This window comes from Bos mutus, chromosome 18, assembly GCF_027580195.1.
Source record: "Bos mutus isolate GX-2022 chromosome 18, NWIPB_WYAK_1.1, whole genome shotgun sequence".
Taxonomy (NCBI): domain Eukaryota; kingdom Metazoa; phylum Chordata; class Mammalia; order Artiodactyla; family Bovidae; genus Bos; species Bos mutus.
Genome location: NC_091634.1, coordinates 60,008,337 through 60,027,113, shown reverse-complemented (window position 1 = coordinate 60,027,113; position 18,777 = coordinate 60,008,337). Strand labels below are relative to the sequence as shown.

Sequence of the window (18,777 nt, the reverse complement as noted above, 5' to 3'; positions counted from 1 at the left end):
CCTCAATAAAAAGTCACTCGAACTTGAAAAACGGGGAGAGGATAATGTCTGAGACAATGAAAGGATGCTTTTTCCTCATTTTTCAGAAATTTAAAATTTCTATTTAATAAGCATTTTTTGGTTTGGGGGCTGAAAACACACACGTCTTGACCACCTCCTGGGCTCCACAGCAGGATGGGATGGCCCAGGTGAGGTGGGTTAGAGGGCAGAGGCCTGGGAAGAGCCCCGCAGCTCGCTGATCCCCGGGTCCCAGCCCCGCGGCCTGCAGGAAGAGCAAGTTTTCCAAATATGGTCTGCAGTCCTCCTGACAGAGCACACTCCGATTCCGTCAGGGGGGGGGACGCCCAGCCCACCCTCCCTCAGTGAGTGACCCCAGAACACGGAGCCACCCGGTTGGGTCCCCTCAGCCCCTGCCCCGTGACCACAGGAAGTGCCAGCAGAGTGAGTCACAGGAAAACCCCTCCAGCCAAAGGGGGCGGGTGCAGACAGGGGCATGCCCTGCAGACACCCCCACCTCAGAGGAGGGCCGCCGGCGGGTGGAGGGCCAGCAGAGGGGCTTTGGGCAGCGCTGGCCTCTCGGGCGGCTGGAGAGCTCCACCCAGGGCCAGGGCCAGTGGGAAAGGGGGACAGGGTGAGAGGAATCCCCCGGGGCCCAGGAGGGCACCCAGGGAGCTACCGGGGCCACTGCACCCAGGGAGGCCCAGTTACAGGCGGTGTGAGCGCGTGGAGCAGTCGGGCCCGATCCTGCGGTGACCGTACAGTCTGGGGAGGCCCGAGCTGGGCTGTGCAGCGCCTCTCGGGTGGGCACACGGCAGCAGGCGCCTGGCACCGGGAGCGCCTCAGCCTGTGTCAGCTGGTGCCCCCTGCCCCATCCCGAGCCCCAGGGGTGGGCTCGCCACGGTCCAGGCACTACTGCGCGCCAGCTGGCCGGGCACCACCCCGGGGCCTCCCAGCCACTCCAGCTGCTCCTCATGCCCCCCCCTCCCGGGTCTGAGCAGCAGCACCAAGACCCACCTGGGTCTGCCCTCTGCCCACTGCTGGGGACCCCGAGCAGGCCCCGCGGCCTCTCTGAGCACCCGGATCCCTTGCGCTCAGAGGGCGAGCCTGGTTTCCCAGGACGCTGCTTCTGTTTAATGAGAGGCTCGCCTGGCCAGGTGCTGGGCCAGCCTCAGAAAGGCAGTGCAAGCCTAGCTCAACCAAGAAGACACACCACGGTTTGCCAGGACAGGGCGAGGAGTGGGACACAAAACTAACGCGCCAGGGCCGCCTCACAGGGGTCGGGCTGAGGGCCTCCCCGAGAGGGACACCTCAGGCGACTCATGAAGGATGGAAACCAGGCGGCCAGGAAACGGTGCGGGGAAGGGCGTGTGGACAGAGGGCACACACGAGACGTGACCGTGAAGTGCGGAGGGTGGGCGGGGCGCCAGGGCCACAGCCTGGACTGGCAGCGGGGAGGGCGGGAGGGGCGCCCACATGGCAGGCCGCCTTGGGAGGACGTGGGTGGGGGGGCAGTAAGCGCATCCAGTGGCAGCACACCATGGCGGAACAAGGCAAGACCCGCCGCTCCGGAGCACTCCTGCGCTGGACGCGTGCCCCCGGGCCCAGGACCTCGCTCCAGGCTGAAGAGGGGCCCATCCACCCAGCACCCAGCCCGCCAGCCTCCATCACTGCCGGGCATCGCGAGCCCCAGGGGTGCACAGCCGGGCCCCGGGGGGCCCACCAGTCTCTGTCACCGCCAGGCCTCATGAGCCCCAGGGGTGCACAGCTGGTTCCCGGGAGGGTACAGCACCCGGCGCGCCAGCCTCCATCACTGCCGGGCCTCGCGAGCCCCAGGGGCACACTGCCTGGCCCCGGGAGGGCACAGCACCCAGCCCACCAGCCTCCATCACTGCTGGGCTTCACGAGCCCCAGGGGCACACAGCCTGGCCCTGGGAAGGCATAGCACCCAGCCCACCAGCCTCCATCACTGCTGGGCTTCAAGAGCCCCAGGGGTGCACAGCCGGGCCCCGGGGGGGCACAGCACCTGGCCCTCCAGCCTCCATCACTGCCGGGCCTCATGAGCACCAGGGGTGCACAGACAGGCCCCAGGAGGGTACAGCACCCAGCCCACCAGCCTCCATCACTGCTGGGCCTCGCGAGCCCCAGGGGTGCACAGCCAGGCCCCGGGGAGGCACAGCACCCGGCCTGCCAGCCTCCATCACTGCCAGGCTTCACGAGCCCCAGGGGCGCATAGCCGGGTCCCCGGGAGGGCACAGCACAGGGGCCCACCCGCGTCCAGGCACCACGCGGACGGCAGCCGCCCCGCCCGCACCTCTGACCCCTTGCTCCTGACCTGGGGAGCCCCTCGCTAAATCCTACTCCTTCAGGATGCCACTTGGGTGTCACCACCCCCCGGAAGGCTCCCACATCCTCTCCTGGGCACCCACCGCCCACTGCGCCCTTCCTGAAGTGCCGATCGACACCCTTCATCATTGCCCACTTCATGTCCCCCAACCTGGGCATCCAGGAAGGGGAGGGGGGCCTGCCCCCTCAGCAGGGGACCCCCGCACAAGCAGGGCTGAACCTGGGGCTGCTGACCTGCCCAGCGCAGGAGGGGGCGGTGCCCTGGCCTCCCTGGGAGCTGCCCAAGGAAGCCAGGTCGGCCCCCTGACACAGCCTCGCCCCAGAGGGAGGGGACAGAGGGGCACCCCCAGCCTGAAGCAATACTCCCTGGGCAACGGCCTGCTGCCGGCGTGCCCAGAACAACGGCCTGGTTGTTGCAGGGGAGCTGAGAGGCTGTCCCACAGGCCGGCCTGGTGCGAGAATGGCCCTCATTGTGTGCGCCAGACCCACTGGGCCCTGGGCGCGGAGCAGCTGGGCCATGGCCGCCACTGGGCACGCGCTCGGGAGATCGGTGGCCGCCGGATGGGTGTACCCTCCACCTGCTGCCCCGGGGAGTCCCGGGTGTGCTCTGGGTGTCCCCAAACACAGACTCGGGGCTGGTGCTACCTGGCGGCTGAGAGACTGACAGGCTCACAGTGACAACCTGACGACACGGCTCTTCTGCACACTCAGTATCTCCTTCACCTCGAGACACCAGGACTACGCCCATCCTACAGATGGGGAAACTGAGGCGCGCAACCGTTACCCGATCTGCCAGTGTCATGGGCAGGACGTGGCAGAGGAGCCCTGAGCTGTGTGGCAAAGTGCAGCCGGGCGGCCGGGGCGGAAAGTTCACAGGCCTTGTCCACCCCGCCGTCCCTGCCCCCGCCACACACCCCAGCCCCGAGCACAGAGCCCCACACACAGCACTCACTCGGCAAACACTGGTTCTCTTCATGCACGGCTGTCTCAAATGTGGGCCAAGTTTATTTCTGGGGTATTCTGTTTGCTTGTCCCAAGGAGACCCTGCGGCCAGTGGATACAGCCAAAACGTGTGTATGCCCCCGTGGCAGCCCACGCTCACAGCTCACCCGTGCTCCAGGACGCCCCCAGGAGGGCTGCCCCGTGCCCAGGGCCCTGACAAGCCCCCGCTCTGCTCCAGGCTGGGGATCCGGGAAGGCAGCGCCTCTTCCCTTTCCAGGGGTCCCTACACCCTCATCTCGGACAGAACTGCAGAACAGCTGGCCTTGGCGTTGCCCAGGACAACTGAGGGTTCAGGGTCTGGGCTCAGGTCTTCAGTGTTCAGCGTGAGAAGCATGGGTGAGCCCCCTGCGCCAGAGCCACCCTTGGGGGACAAGGGAGGCGTGCCTCCTTCCTTGCCTACTGGGTAGCGCCCGAGCTCTGGATGCAGAGCAGGGGCTGGGTGTGGGCCTTCAGCCCCAGGCCTGACCCCAGCAGCCAGAACAGGTCCACAGACACAGACTGGAAACCCAGCTGTGGGGAGTCACGGCTAGCAGCTCCCTGAGACCAGCAGGTGCCCTGACCTGGCCTTCGTTAACAGTGGCAAGAGCAGAAGCCTCCACGTTCAGGTCCTGGGCAGGAAGCAGGCCGCGGGCAGGGTGTCCTGGGCACGGACCCTGGAGGCTGGGCAGGGAGGGTCCTCCAGCCGCGAGCACGGCCTGCAGCCTCCACCACACCAGATGGTGGGCAGAGGTGGGCCTGGCCCCGGGCACTGAAGAGCTCCCGGGGGGAGGGACGAGAGTAGAGCCCGCCGTCCCAGAGCCCACCCACCTGCTGACAGCTGGGAGTGGTCCTCACTCCCTGAGCCCCGTACCACTGCCACCCACCCAGGAAACTGACCCAGACCCCAGACTCGCTGGGACAGACCGGCCTGTTCAGTCTTGGGATTTGGCTTCTCGGCAGAGGCCAGCACAGGCCAACCTTGACTTCACGGACAGCATCAGGCCCTGGGAAGCCACCACGGCCACCCCCTTGGTTTGCCACCGGAGGGGCCGAGGCAGAGGCACAGCCCAGGTGGGGCAGCAGAGGCGTTGTTCCTACAATGCCTTGGTTTCCCCACCTCGGCGTTCAAAGCCCCCTCTCCAGTCCTAAATGGCAACTCGCAGTAGCCCTTAAAGCAGCACCACCTGCTTCAGCAGGAGGAGGGTCTACACTGGCACAAAGAGCACAGTTCTCCAGCTCAAGAAAGGTCCTGAGCCCTGACATCCAGAGTGCCTGCTGGAAAAGGGGTCTGAGACGGGGCCCTGCCCCTCCACCCTGAGCCCCTTCCAGGCCAGCCAGTACTTCGTCCCTCTCCCCACTCAGAGATGGGAGCAGGTCAAGTCAGGGGCTCTCCCGTCAGGGAGACCACCCTGTCAGGGAGACCGCCAAGTCAGGGAGACCACCCTGGAGCTCCATACTCGGGGCCCTCAGGGCCCAGAGAGGAGGAACTCGGACAGTATCTTCCCGGAGAATGGCCCAGTGTCCGCCAAGCACTGTCCCCATCCCCTTCCACCTGCTGGCTGGTTCTGGCTGCCCCAGCTGGCTGTGGGCTCCTGGGGGACGGAGGAGAGCTCTCCAGGCTGAGAGAAAATGGGCGCTGGGACCCCTAAAAGAATGATGGAGGCCAGGTGGGGGCCACTAAAGCACAGTGCGGGAGCCAGAGAGAGACCCCATGGAGCTGGCAGTCCCCCCAGTCCCTGAGCGAGGGGAGCACATGGACGAGCTGGGCCACATCAGAAGACTATGCCCTGGGTCAGCTCTGAGGACAGTAACGTCCCTCTCTGGCCTCAGTGCCCCCATCTGCGCCTGGGGGGAACAGCTGTCTGGGGGCCTCTCTCACTCGGGCAGGATTCCCGGGGCACTGCCCTCACTTCAGTCCCTTGCCCAAGCCTGGGCAGATGGGGCCAGCTCTCCGGACCTGAGGCTGACTGTCCTGGCAGAGTTAGAGACTGCCCTAGCCCGCCTCCACCCTGCACCCACTGGACTCTCCCCTCACTGAGGTCAAGTGGGTGGCGGGTGCCAGTGCCAGAAGGGCTTGCCAACAGCTCCTCCCAGACTCTCTTCCCACCAGGCTCCACTTGCACCTGGGGCCCCTCTCCTGCTTTTCTACGCCTGTTAACCCTGACATCCCTCCACCCCAGCATCAGCTCCCCACCCTGGAAAGGAAACGGTCATGGGTGGGGGGGGAGGTGCGGCGGGCGGCGCATGAGGAACACCTGCGGGCCTGGCTGAAACTGACACAGCAAACCCAGACAGGACCTCCCAGCTGAGACTCTTAAGGCTGGGAGAAAACAAGCTCCCTGTTCTCAAGACCAGCTAGAGATGGGAGACAACATCTCCCCGGACTCTAACCTCTCACGCTCCCCGACCTCCCCCAGGCATCCGCAAACCTCAGCTTCTCCGAACCCGTCACCACCACCCGGGGCTCTGCCTAGCGCAGCAGCAACGCGAGGACAGGCCACCCGAGGGGCGGCTGCGCCCCTCCCGGCTCGCACGCTCCACCCGCGGAGACGAGGGCCCGGGATGGGACCGCCGCGTGGGCCTGGACTGCCCTGCCCGCCGTCCAGCTCCTACAACGCTTTTACAGCGAGCGAAGGCCATAACCGAGAGGAGCCTGCCCCGGATCCCGGAATCCAACGCTGGCGACCCGGAGGTTAATTATTAACTTCTCCGCGGACCACGCACTTGCTCCCGGCGCCCTCGATCCCTAGCATGGGGCAGGGGCAACCGTCCCCCCAAAACACACGGAGCCCCACCCCGCCTCCTGGAAATTCACGGCACAAGGGGCCCCGGGTCGCTGCTCCAGGAGATGGAGTGGGGGCTCGGAGACCCGGCTCTCAGGCCCAAGGTCACCCGACAGGCGCTGCCGGCAGGCGGGAGCGGGCCTCCGGCCAGCTACTTTCCCGGATCCAGGAACTTCTCTGCGGCCCGCGGCGCCCGAGCCCGGTCCTTCCAGCAGCCCGCGGGCGCGTGGGGCCTGCGGTCACCCCCAGTCCCGGCCTTCGAGAGCCCGGGCCGGGCACAGGGGGTTCCCAGGATCCCGGCCCCACGCCCCCGCTGCGGCCGTTCCCAGGACCCGCGGGTCCGGCAGGAAATGCCGCTCACTTAACCCTTCCCCGCCCGGGCCCGCCGGGTCCGCCCGGGCGCGGGCAGGGCCGGGGTGCCTCCGCCGACGGCCCCCGGTGCGCGGACCCCGCCCCGGCCGAGCTCACCAGGTAGTTCATGGTGTCCGGTGGGCCTGGGCTCCCCGTGGGAGCGCACAGCGAACCGCTCGCGCCGAGCGCTCGCGGGGTCCCAAGCGCCCCGAAGCCGCCCGGCTCCCGGGCCCCGGTCCGGCCGCCTCAGCGCCTACCCGGCCACTGCCACCGCCCAGGGCCGGCCCGCCCCGCCCCGCCCGGCTCCGGCTTGCCCGGCCGCGCGCACCCATTGGCCACTCGGGCCCCCATGCAAATGACCCGCCGGCCCGGGGGCGGGACGCCGAGCAGGGCCGCCCCTGTCCCCGCCCCCCCCGCCCCCGCCCCCGGTGCCCGGACTGCGCGGGGCTCCAGGAACCCGCCTGCCCGGCGCTCCGAAGGCCTGTCCCTGCACTCCACCGAGGGCGAGCACGCATCCTCCTCAAAGGCCGTGGCCTTCCTCTTTCTGGAAGACTGCCGGGATTGCCCTCCTCTTCTGCGGCCGTGGCAGCCCCAGAGGCGCCAGCCTTCCCCGGCCGCCAGCGCGGGTCATTTCACATGCGTCCATCCAACAAGTCCGACTCAGATTTGCACCCGGAGGAGTATGCCCCAGCTGGCAGAAAACTAAGATTCCGGCCACCACCGCACCGACTCTGGTCGGGCCTGTGGTGTCTTAAGAGCCCCAGAATGTGAAGACATGGCAAAGACGCCGGGGACGGCAGGGAATCCGGGGACAGCAGCTGTCTCCGTGGGTAATGCGGGGAGAGGAGGCCCGGAGCACATCGTGTTCTAATAGCCAGTGTGCGGGAAGCCCCAGCGCACCGGGGACGAGAAACTTGTCCATCTACCCCTTCTCCGAACTGAATCCAGCTTCCCAAGTGCTGCCCCAGGACCTCTGCCCCAACCCAGACCCCTCAGTCAGCCCTGTCCAGGGCTGACACCTCTGGCCCAACAACTCCCGTTTCAGCAGCAGGGGCTGGGAGGGATGCTGATGGGAATGACCGGAGGGAGACGCACTACAGGGAAGTTGAGTGGAGGGCACTGTGGTTCTGAGCTTCCCCTCCCCAGGAGACAAGCTGTGACCGTCCCTGAACGTGGTCCAGGGCTGCACAGGAGGTCTGCAGGGAGATCTAGGAAGGAGCCGGCTCCAGACCTGGAGCTCCCGCGCCTCACATCTGGGGTTCTCCCACAGGCTGCCTTCTCAAGCCACTTGCTGAGTGTGCAGACACCATCAGGCAGCTCGGAATGCCAGTGAAGCAGCCGGACATGTCCTGTAGAGAACCCTCGGGCGTGGCCTATAAAATACATACAAGCCCGAGAAAGATCCAAAGGTGTCCCTCCACCGACACCCAGACTGACACAGCCCCTCTCCAGGTGTGCTACCATGGGCAGGCTCTCCCTCATCTATAAAAGGAAGACGCTGGGCTAGGACACCCCACGTTTGGCTGGTCATAGATCCCTTGGAAAGCTTGTTAAGAAACAAATTCCTAGGTCCCCTCCTCCAGAAAAACTGGGAGTTGGCAGGGGAGGGGGGGAATCCAGACATCTGCATTTCTCCCAAAACTGCTTGGGGAACCACTGGACGGAACTCTCAGCACAGGGTGTGGGCAAAGAGCAGCAAGATTTGGACACAGGGGGACCCAGAGTCCTCAAGAAGGAACGGGACAAGCTGCCACCCTATGCCCGCCTTAGGACTGGCCCCCCTGTACCCTTCAAAACAGCCCAGTTCCCCACAGAAGACCCAGCTCTCAGGGAAATGTTGCCAAGGGTGTCCCCTCCTGCTTGTTCCCAAGGCTGTGCCCCAAAGTCAGAAAGGAAGCCGTGGCCTCGTCAGAAAGGCCTGCCCTGCCCTCAGCCTGACTGGCACCTCCGCTTCCAAGGAAACATCGGAACAGCCTGCCGTGAGTGAATATCTGTACATGCTGAGTGGAGGGGATCCTTAGGTTTTCCCTGGGGTCTCCACTTGGGTGGGGAGTAGGGTGGGGACCAGGCTCCACAGCTAGTCAGTAGGTCTCCACAGAGATGGGCAGGGACATCCCTGTCGAGTCGGCCTTATCCTGTGCGAGCCGGCCTTGGGAGAGCAGGGAAGCGCCTGGAAGACCAGAGACCCTCCCTCCGCGGGGCTGGATTAAAGCCGAACGGGGGCGGGGCTGCTCAAGTGGGCGGGCAGGCGGGGGAGGAGAACCCAGCTCTGGCCCAGGCATTTCAAAAATTTGCTCCTTTTCCACTTAAACTCCCCACTCCCCCCAAGACTGTGCCTCCCAGAATGGCATTTCCGCTTTGGAATCCAGGCCCTGGGATCTCTGCCCCACTGTGCTGGAAGGGGAGGGGTTGAAGGGGGAGCCGAGTGCCCCCTCCCAGGCCTGCCTTGGGGAAGTGGGGGAGGGGCGCCCATTGGGCAGCTCTGGGGTTCTGTGGGGGAGCAGACCCTCCCAGGCCAATGGCCAAGGGATGCAGCCCCCAGGACAGCGCTCAGGCCAGCACTAGGCCAAGGCCTCCATGATCACGCGCTCATCTCGTGCCCACAGTGATCCTGCACAACAGGCTTCCCAATTCGCCCCATTTTCCAGATGAAGAGGCTGAGACTCAGTTTCCCCTACCCACCCTGCACCCCCCAGACTGCAGTCCCAGAAGGGAGGGCAGGCAGGGCTGCTATAGCGCAGCCCACGCTGAACCCCCTGCGGCACCTTCAGGACCTGCAGGGCAGAAAAGAGGTCATGGAACACGGGTGCCCAGGGAAGCTGAGGACCCTGCCGCACTCAGAGGCCCCAAAGGACAAGCATGTGAGACCCAAGCACCATCCTCAGACACAAGTGAGCTCAGAACAGGCTCAGGAGCGCCCCTCAGCAGGGTGAGCACACCGTATGCCCGGGAAGGAGAGGACCCTGCTGGATGGAGGGGCCGGGAGAAGCTGGCAGAGCGTGGGCTCCTCCCAGAGCACCGTGGTCACCCCAGCGGTGCAGGCGAGCTTACAGCTGGGGTGTCCCCCCAGGCCCTGGGGGAGCACCTGTCTGTGCAGGGCCGATGGTGGCCTACGCCCCAGGCCACTGGTTCCCGTGCGTCCATCACGGGCCCGCTGGGGCAGGCGCTGCTGGTGATCCTAGGCCCTGAGTGAGGAGACCTGGCGCCTGCTCTCTGGGCTTTAGGGGGTCTTATTCTCCACGTCAGACCCACAGCACAAAGAACGGTTCTTGCAATAGCCCCAACAATGTCTGTGGCAGCATTTATAACAGTGAACAAAGAGGGGCATAACGTAAATGACCAGCTATAGGGGACTGGTTGGGCCACCAGAATCTCTCAATGGAATCCTGTGCAGCTATTAAGATGGCCATTTTCAAAGGCTAAAATCATGCAAGAAAATGCTGATGCCAAGTGAAGCGTGGACTGAAATGGCTAGCTCCAAGTGACTCGGACAGCCGCCTTCTCCTAAGCCTGGGCTTTCCCAGCAGCACCGAGGGGGGCCGGCCGGCTCCGGGCGCAGCAGCAGGGAAGGATTTCCTGAGGCCGGAGGTGAGGGCTGCCAGCCGCAGGGACAGGAAGAAACGATGCCTCTAGAAGGCCGCAGTGGACGCCCAGCCCTGGGCTGGCCACGCACACCGGCAGGCTCCAAGGCAGCCTGCGAGCCAGAGCCAGCCCTGTGGGCGAGGGGGCAGGACACCGCGCAGGCCCAGCTGTGCCAAGAACCGCTGTCACACTGCCACCGCCACAGAGACCGCCCTCCCGGGGCCAGGACAGAACCATCCCCACCCAGAGGCTCGGACAGGGGCGGGGCCTTGCCCCCTCACACCTCCAGGAAGTGACAAAGCCACAAAATGCAAACTGGCTACCAGGGCATGATCCCACAGAAGAGCACCCCAGGGGACCCCAGACAGAGCAGACCCCGGGGGCTGGAGCCTTGAAGCCTTGCCTTCAATGGAGAAACCACGGGCGTCCATGTGTCATTATGGTGGTGACCAGCTGTGGGGTGGGCTCCAGTCCCCCAACAGGGCCCCGGGACAGCCCCCAGGGGCCTGGGTGCAAGGGCGGGACCAGGGCAGAGGGGTGGGGGCAGAGGCAGGGCTTCGGGATGCACGGCCTGGACCCCTGCCGATCCTACGCCCCCACCTTCCAGCAGCTCCCTCCCCCGCTCTCAGGCTCTTTCAAGGACAGCACAGTCTCCTAATTGTTTTTTTTCTCCTAATTTTTTAATTGATTTTCTAATTTGAAAATTAAGCAGGCGCAGAGGCACCTGCAGGGAGGTGCTGCCTTCAGAGAGGGGTTCTGCTCACACGGCTGGGGCGCTTCCCAGGGCCTCTCTGCCCCAGCCCTGGGTACGGACCCCAGTAGCCTGAGTGCCCCCTTCTTGTCTGTACCCCCTCCCGGTGTGCCTCAGAGAACCAACAACCAGCTCCGCACTTTTGTGTGCACAGAGAGGCCTGCCCCTCGCTGGCACCGGGACCCCTGTCCCCGGGTCCTCACCCCTCCCCTGGCACCGGGACCCCAGTCCCCGGGTCCTCACCCCGGCAGCGGCCCCTCAACACTGCCTGGGGGAGGGCGGGGGTGGGGGAAGGGAGAGCCAGGGACAAGCCCCTGTCCTCGGAGAGAAAGCTGGGCGGCTGAGCTCTGGCGGGCAGCCTGGGCGGCAGGGCCAGGGTGTGGTCAGCAGCCCCAGCCCGCCATCTGCTTGCCTCTCCCATGGCAACCGGCCCCTGCGCGAGGGCAAGGGGAGGGGCGACCGCACATGCCATCTGCCGCCCCCACCTGCTTCTGCCGGAGGACAGGTGCCGACACCCACCACGGCCCCCAAGGGGCAGCGGTGTGACCCCGACATCAGTGGGGGTCGGGGGGCCGGTGGGGTCACAGGAGGGGACTTCAGGAGCCCAGGCCGGCATGAACGCAGGGACAGCACAGCTACGGCGCCCCCCGCCTGCGCCTGCTCCAGCCTGCAGGGGGCTCCACGCGCCCCCGGCCCACCTTCTCGTCCGGGTTGGCCTGTAGGCCAGGAGCTCTGATTCCACCCGGCGTGGGGCCCTCCGTGGTCACTGTGTCTCTCAGAGCCTCTGGGACTGGCCAGGACGCTGCAGGCACACTCATGCCTCTGCCTTACACACCAGCCCTGCCCCACCAGGCATGCTCCCGGGCACCCACACCTCGTGCACAAGTGCCCTCCAGTAAGGCCGCCCACCCCCAGCCCTGTGTTTCCACATCCCCTGAACGGTTCTGCAGCAAAAACCTTTCTGCAAAGCCCAGGTGCCCCCAGACCCCCAGGCACTGCAGAGAGGTGGGCAAGGTCTCCCCTCAGCCCGGGGACTGGGTGTGGCCGTAACAGGGTCTATCAGGACACCCTCCAGTACCCGCTCCTGCTGGGACACCACTGCCAGAAAACAAGTCCTCGTCCTCAGGGAGCGTCCACTCCAGGGTGGGTGCAGGGAGCAAGCGGAGAGACATGGGATGTCGGGGAGAACGACACAGAGAGGGGCTTCTTTATACAGATGCTAGGGCTCCTCACTGAGGAGGTGGCATTTGAGCAGCATGTGACTCTTTTGCTCAGGCTCATTATACAGAAAAAAGTAAGTCAAGGTTTGTAAAAAATAGCACAGGCATGCCAACAACTGCCTGGGTGTGCAGCGCAGCATGCAGAGCAGGGCGGCTCTCAGGCCAGCCTCCCCCACTGCAGCTTCCTGAGGGGTCAGGTGTCCTCGGGACCTGCCTGCGGAGTGACTGCCTGGCGGGGAACCTTGGCGGGCAGCCAGGGTCAAAGTGGAGAGCTCAGGAATCCGTCCAGGCCAGGGAGGGTGGGGAGACAGGGGCCGCTCCCAGGAGAGCTCCGTCTCCTCCTAGAAGCCTCTCCCCACCAGGAGCTCTGGCGGGTAAGGGCCCTGGGAAGAGGGGATTCGAGCACCGGATACCTGGGGAGAGCTGTGGACAAGAAGGCACGCGTCACACCGCTATGAACAATCACGGTACTTTGGGGAACTCGGCATTTAGGGAACACAGACACCTCTGGGCATGCCTCAAGGCACACAGCCCTGGATATCAGGTTTTATAAAATACTGAAATAGGGTATTATACCACCAACAACACTAGTATGTTCCAGTATTAAAAGCCCTCCGCACACAAGGACTAGAGACAGACATCCATCAGCAAGAGAGCAGGACATACATAAACTCAGAGTCAGCAGTGGACTGCTCAGCACAGCAGTGAAGATAGAACTACTGATACACACCCTGTGGGTGAGACTCCCGAAATCATTTTGCTGAATGAAGTCAGACCCCAAAGAGTATACACTATAATATGCTTCCGCTGGCATCAAGTTCAAGAATAGGTGAAACCTTGCCGTGACGAGAGAAATCACCATGCTGGCGACCGTAGAAACGAACACAACACTGTACATCAACTACACGCCAATAAAAAATGACTTTCCAGAACAAGGTCATGGGATAATCATAGTTTTTCCTTTAAAAAAAAAAAGAAACCAGAATGCTGACCATGTTACAGGGCTGGGGCGCACTTGACAGTAAGGTAGTGCTTGTGAACGTTCTGAGATGACGGACAGGCTCATCATCTTGATTCGACTGACGGTTATATGGGGTCTACATTAGTCAAAACTTACCCAACTGTACACCTAACATCTGTCCATTTCACTACATAGAAAACCTTCTCAGTTAAGAGAGTCTCAACTGGTAAAAAGAAAACAAATCACAGAGGAAACAATAAAGAGCATTAGGAATACCCAGAAGTAGGTATTGTAATCCTAAACCCACCGCGTTGCCCTTTTTGCCCTGGCCATCAGGGAGCTTCAAGTCAAATGTGTATGCCTACCTTCCCCATACATTACAAAGTTCTGGATTTTGCGATGATCCCAAACTCTGTCCTTCACTATAATCTGTCTCAAATCCTTACTGGAATTTGGTAGGGTTTAAATAATAAAATTGAATTACTAAAAGAAAAAAAAAAAACCTTAGAGAAGGGATTAACTTTAGAAAGCCGTAACTTGTGACCAGTTCTCCTAGCGGGCAGCCATCACCGCCTCCCAGGTCCCTGACCTATCCCCAAATCTTTGTCTTGAAGAGACGGAGACAGTGGTCCAGCAAACTAAGAGAAAGCCGAGGAAACGATGGGGTGAGACTAGGATGCAGTCAGAGCAGGCAGCTGTGATGAAGCCCCGTCAGAGGCTGGGAGGCACAGCTGAGGGCAGCAGGCACACCTCTTGCTGGGCCACGGGAGCGGGGTCGGGAGGGGCCGCCTCCTAGCCTTGCGGTCCTGCCTCACCCACAAACTAGAGCCCCCTCCTTGAAGGGCCAGGACCCACCCCATGGTGTCTCCTTCCTACCCAGGACCCTGCCTGTCCCATGCTAGGCAGGCTGCTCCAGATACATCTGAAATCAGCCTGGCACCCACCGATCCAGCAGCTTCCATCTCCTGCTACACGGCACCCACTCTTGGGGGCACTCAGGACAGGGCATCCAGCCGGCCTGGGGTACAGTGGGTCTGCTGTTGGCCCCACTGGAGGGCACTCCATCTACTGGGTGAGAGCAAGTACCTGTCCATCCAAGGCTGAGACAGGGGTCCAAATAGCCAGGCAGGGAAGTGGCCAGGGTCATCCCATGGCTTAAGCCCTGGCAGGAACGGGCCACAAAAAAAGGGCTACTGGAAGCAGACTGGGCGGGCCAAGGAGGATTACAGGGGCAGGGGGCTGGTTGTGCAGGAGCCAGAAATGGGTCTTGGCTACCGTACCAGCCACTGGTGGCAGGATAAAGATAATAACCTCAACAACAGTAGCTACTATGACTTATTAGCCTCTTACAGAAAGCTTTCTGCAAACCTCGCCAAGATCTCATAAAACCCCAAGAGCTCAGTGCCCTTATAATCCCCAGAACACAGAGGACACAGACTCAGAGAGGTTCAGGTGTTCGCTCAAGGTACAGACGACCCTGCCCCATCATTTTAGAGCCCTGGCCCTTGACCTGCCAAACATCGTCCCTCCAGAAGCGACTCTCTGGGGCCCATCAGCCCCCAGCCGGGCTTCCAGGGCCTGTGCAGGGATGCAGACCCCAGGCTGTGGGGCTGGCCGGGGGTCATCAGTGCTCCCGGGACCACCTCCTTGGCAGGCGATCGGAGCAGGCTGGACAGGGAGGAGCCAGGCAGCCCGGGTCCTGCCCCAGGAGCCTGACGGCAACGAGGCAACCCCCCTGATGAGTGCATGACCACCGCTGGGAATCCTGGAGGGCTTCCCACAGGGGGCCCTCTGCTGAGCGAGAGGAGGGACGGGGAGCGAGGCAGGGTTGGGGTCGGAGGTCACTTCCCATGCAGCCCAAGGCCGGTGGGAGGGGTGTGCCCGGCACCCTGGAGCCTGAATGGAGGACCTTGGACTTGGGCTCTGCCCAGCTCCACTGCTCTCTTCTGCACCCGTTCTCCCAGGCCCCCGCCGCCGCTGGCCTGGCTGCCCAGGCTGGAGCCGCCCGGTCCCCTGGCCAGCTCTCCAGCAGCAGCAGCAACTGACACAGAGCCAGGTACAAAGGGCACCCTGGGACCGTTGGCAGAGGCTCAACCAGGTGCCACTCCTGCTCTGTGAGTCTCCCGATGGGCTGACCTGCCCTGCCGCACCTCCCCGGAGAGCTGCTTGGCCACCGGGAGCCCCAGAAGCCCCACATCCCATGGGTGCTGAAGGGCTGACTTGAACTCATGCTCAGAAAGCCACGAGTGGAGGGGCACTCTCTTAGCGGCCCTGGCTTCTGTACAGCCCAGCAGGCCGCAGCCCCCACAATTACAGAGGCCACGCTCGCTTGCTGGCTTTGGATGCTGCCCGACTCAGTTCCCAGCCTGGCCCCATCCCCCAGTGGCCGTGCAACCGGGCAGGACGACAAGACCTCCTCAAGCCCAGCGCTCGGCACAGGGAACGCTCCACACACGTCAGCACCTCACTCCTTGAAAGAACCCGTCCCTCACTTAACACAGGAGCAGAGGAGAGGCTGGAGCAGCTGTGCCCATTTCACAGACAGGGAACAAGAGGCAGGAACAGGCAGCAGACAACTTCTCTACCAGCTGGAAGCTGGCTTCCTACCTGACAGTGCTGGGGGGCAGTGTCACTCCTAAATTCAGATCATGCCAATGCCCACCAGGAGTCTCAGGTGAGTGACCTAGCCATTTCCCTTACCAAATGCTTCCTGCCTGCCCAGAGAGAGAAGGCGGGCCTGGGCGCTGAGCAGCCATGCCCGAGAGGAAGGTAGACTTCAGAGAACAGCCAGAAAGCGCCTCTCCTGGCGCTGTGTCAACTCTGCCCTCAGCTCAGAGCACAGGCGGGATATGAGGCAGGGAGTTGGGAGGACCCTGCATGCTGTTCTCTCTCTGGGCCCCAGTTAGTCGTACAGTCATGTCTGACTCTGTGTGACCCCATGGACTGTAACCCACCAGGCTCCTCTGTCCGTGGAGTTCTCCAGGCAAGAACACTGGAGTGGGTTGCATGCCCTCCTCCAGGGGATCTTCCTGACCCAGGGATCAAACCCGGGTCTTCTGCATTGCAGGCAGATTCTTTACTGTCTGAGCCACCAGGGAAGCCCCAGATTGCATGTGGGTCAGATGGTGGAGTGAGACCAGCTGATCCCTGGAGGGTCCCCCTGCTCTGACACTCAGGAGGTCCCCCCTGGCCCAATCTGGCCTGTCCCAACCTCTTCGCCCCCTCCTGCCGCCCACCATTGCCTCCCACCCCATTCTGAAGCATCTGGTAATTGCTGTGGGCCAAAGTGCCTGCGTCAGCCCCATCCAGGAAAAGACTGCCCAAATGAACGGGTATGCTTAAAACCCAAATGTGTCTGTGAGCACCACGTGGGCGGTCATCATTCTGGGTTCCCAGAGCGGGGCTTGAGCAGGAGGCTGGCCTCACCACTCACCAGCACATGAAAGCAATTTTCGGAACATTTCATGGCTGCTCCCAAAATGAACTTTGTTTCCCACTGCCACCAGTTCACACATCACCAGGGGGCCCAGGAGAGGCCCAGGGTGACCCGATAGCCCGGCATGTGTGCACAGGGGGTGAGGCCCCCACTCCCCCTGCAGAACCTCCGAGGACTGCAGCTGCAGGCGGAAGGGTGGCAAACAATGCGAAGCTGGCAGTGTGGATGAACGGGGCAGAGGCGGACCACAGGTGTCCAGGGCAGGTGTCTACAGTGGTGCCTGTCTGCGCAAGTCACACCCAGAGCCTGGCCCTCCCACCAGCCCTCTCCTCTTAGAGACGGGGCCACGGAGGCACAGAGCCCAGGAGGGCTGCCCAGAGTGCTCAGGCGAGGGGTCTGGGTGCTACCCCAGACCCTGTATCCAGACCTTTGCTGTGACTGTGGAAAACCACACCAAATCGAGCATGGACCTCCCAAACTTAGGCCGTCCAGGCTCTGATGTAGCCTAAAAGTCCCAGTCCCTGTTCACTCGTGCCCTGGAGACTCTGGCCCTTGGGCAGGCTTAGATGGTCCACCTCATCTCTCCGGTCAGTGCTCAACAAGGTCAGAGAAGGTGTCCTGATGCCCTGAGCCAGAAAGGACCCAGAGCCTTGCAGGAAGGCAGAGCAGGAGAAGGACTTGGCAGGCCTTTTCTGTCTTCTTTCTTTCTTCCTAAAGATGAGGCAATTATGCTTAGAACCAGAACGGACGGGGGTGGGGGGTTCACATCAGCACGGTCTGGAAGCCCTAAGTTTTTCATCTGTAACTCTGCATTAACCGCTTCTGGAGGCGGGCAGGAGCTGGGATCTTTAATTCCATAATAACAATGCTTTGCTCTTATACAGCATCTCTTCTCCAGTAATCTCCGTGTACTCTATGGTGGTTAATTAAAAGGCCATTTGCCCTGCCAAGAAGCCCCAAACAGTCTGCCTCATCGTAAGGATGGGGTCCCCCAAGTGCGAAGCAGTTCCACAGACAGGCCAGGTGGATAGGCACCCGGGGACCACTGCCCCCTCTTGTCAGAGGGGAAACCCCTAAAGGCCGCAGAGAAACAATGGCTGGAGGCCAGGGCTTTACAGCACAAGGCCCTCTTCCCGGCAGGAAGCAGGGAAGCAGCCCCCACCTCAGTGGGTGCCTCTGCAAAGCGGGCTGGGGGCTGCACCTGAGACCTGGTGACCAAAGGCTGCCGGGACCACTGGCCATCCGCGCAGGCCGGGCTCGGATGCCTCCAGGTGACCGGCCTGTGTGGAGCCCGGGGTGGGGTCGCCCGAGCCGCCTGCTGGGGTAGCAGCAGGGGGTGCCAGGTGAGAAGAGAAGCCCCACGGCTAGGGGGGAAGAAGAAGTGAGGGCCTGCACCCATGGGGCCTTCAGCGGCAGAGGTACGCTTCCCGGAGAGTGCATCCTCGGGTTCTAAAGGGTGGGCGCAGACCCCCACCGCTAAGCCGGCCCGGGCGCGAGGGGTCTCCGAGAGGAACACCCGGGCCCCGGCCGGGGAGGCCCCTGAGCACCGCAAGGCGGCGGTCCCAGGCGGACCCCGGGTGGGGGGACGCGGACCCCGCCCCCTCAGCCGGCCCGGCCGCCTGGAGTGTGTCCCGGGGAGCGGCCGGGCCTTCTCCCCGCCGGGCCTGGCCACCCTGGCGGGGGGGACTCCTGGGGGCCAGCGCGGACCCCGCCCGACCCGGGTCCCCAGGGAGAGGGCGCAGGGAAAGGCGGGGGCGCGGAGGCCGGCCTCGGGGAGCCGCCTCCGGCTGCTCCCAGTCCCCTACGCGAGAGGGCCCGGCGGGGCCCCAAGCCGGCGGCCCCAGGCGGCGCGAGGCTGCGGGCCCGGCGGGGGCAGGAGCGGGCCCGGCCGCCGGTCGGTACTCACCGGCACGGACATCTTGGCCGCCGCTCCCGGGGCCCGGGCGGGCAGCGGCGCCGGCAGGCGGGGCGCTCAGTCCGCCGCGCTCAGCGCCCCCAGCGCGGTCCCGGCGCTCTCTGGGCTCCTGCGCGCTCCCGGCGCAGGGTCCCGGCGCTCTCGGGGCTCCTGCGCGCTCCCGGCCGCCGGACTGTCCGGGCGCCCCAGCCCGCGCCGCGCATGCGCTGCCCGCGCCGCCCCTCCCCCTCAGGGCTCCCCGGCCCGCGGCCGCGTTAAAGGAGAGGACCCCGAACCCGGGGTTTTTCTGTCGGCCCAACGCGGCGACGGGGCTCGGTCTCCGCCCTTTACCCATCCGTCAGGGACCACCTTGAGGCGCACCATCTCCTGGCTGCCTGCCGCTCTGGAAGCCTGAACGCCCACCCCGCCCCCAACCCCACTTTGCCCAGCCCAGGGCTCTGGGCGCCTGCCCGGT

At 63.8% G+C, this 18,777-nt stretch overlaps 1 protein-coding gene across 2 annotated transcripts in view; it reads right to left on the bottom strand.

Annotated features, from left to right (window-relative positions):
* The window catches only part of BCAR1 (BCAR1 scaffold protein, Cas family member), a 33,852-nt gene extending 15,329 nt beyond the window's left edge, over positions 1-18,523 (bottom strand). The window contains exon 1 of one of the 2 annotated variants that reach the window (XM_070388701.1): positions 18,315-18,523. In XM_070388701.1, coding sequence (XP_070244802.1) covers positions 18,315-18,326 — 12 coding nt within the window. In that variant the 5' untranslated portion in view covers positions 18,327-18,523. Of the gene's footprint in view, positions 1-6,575; positions 6,736-18,314 lie in introns of those variants that run through there. The other variant, XM_070388700.1, reaches the window with a different exon arrangement.
* Between the last annotated feature and the right edge of the window lie 254 nt (positions 18,524-18,777).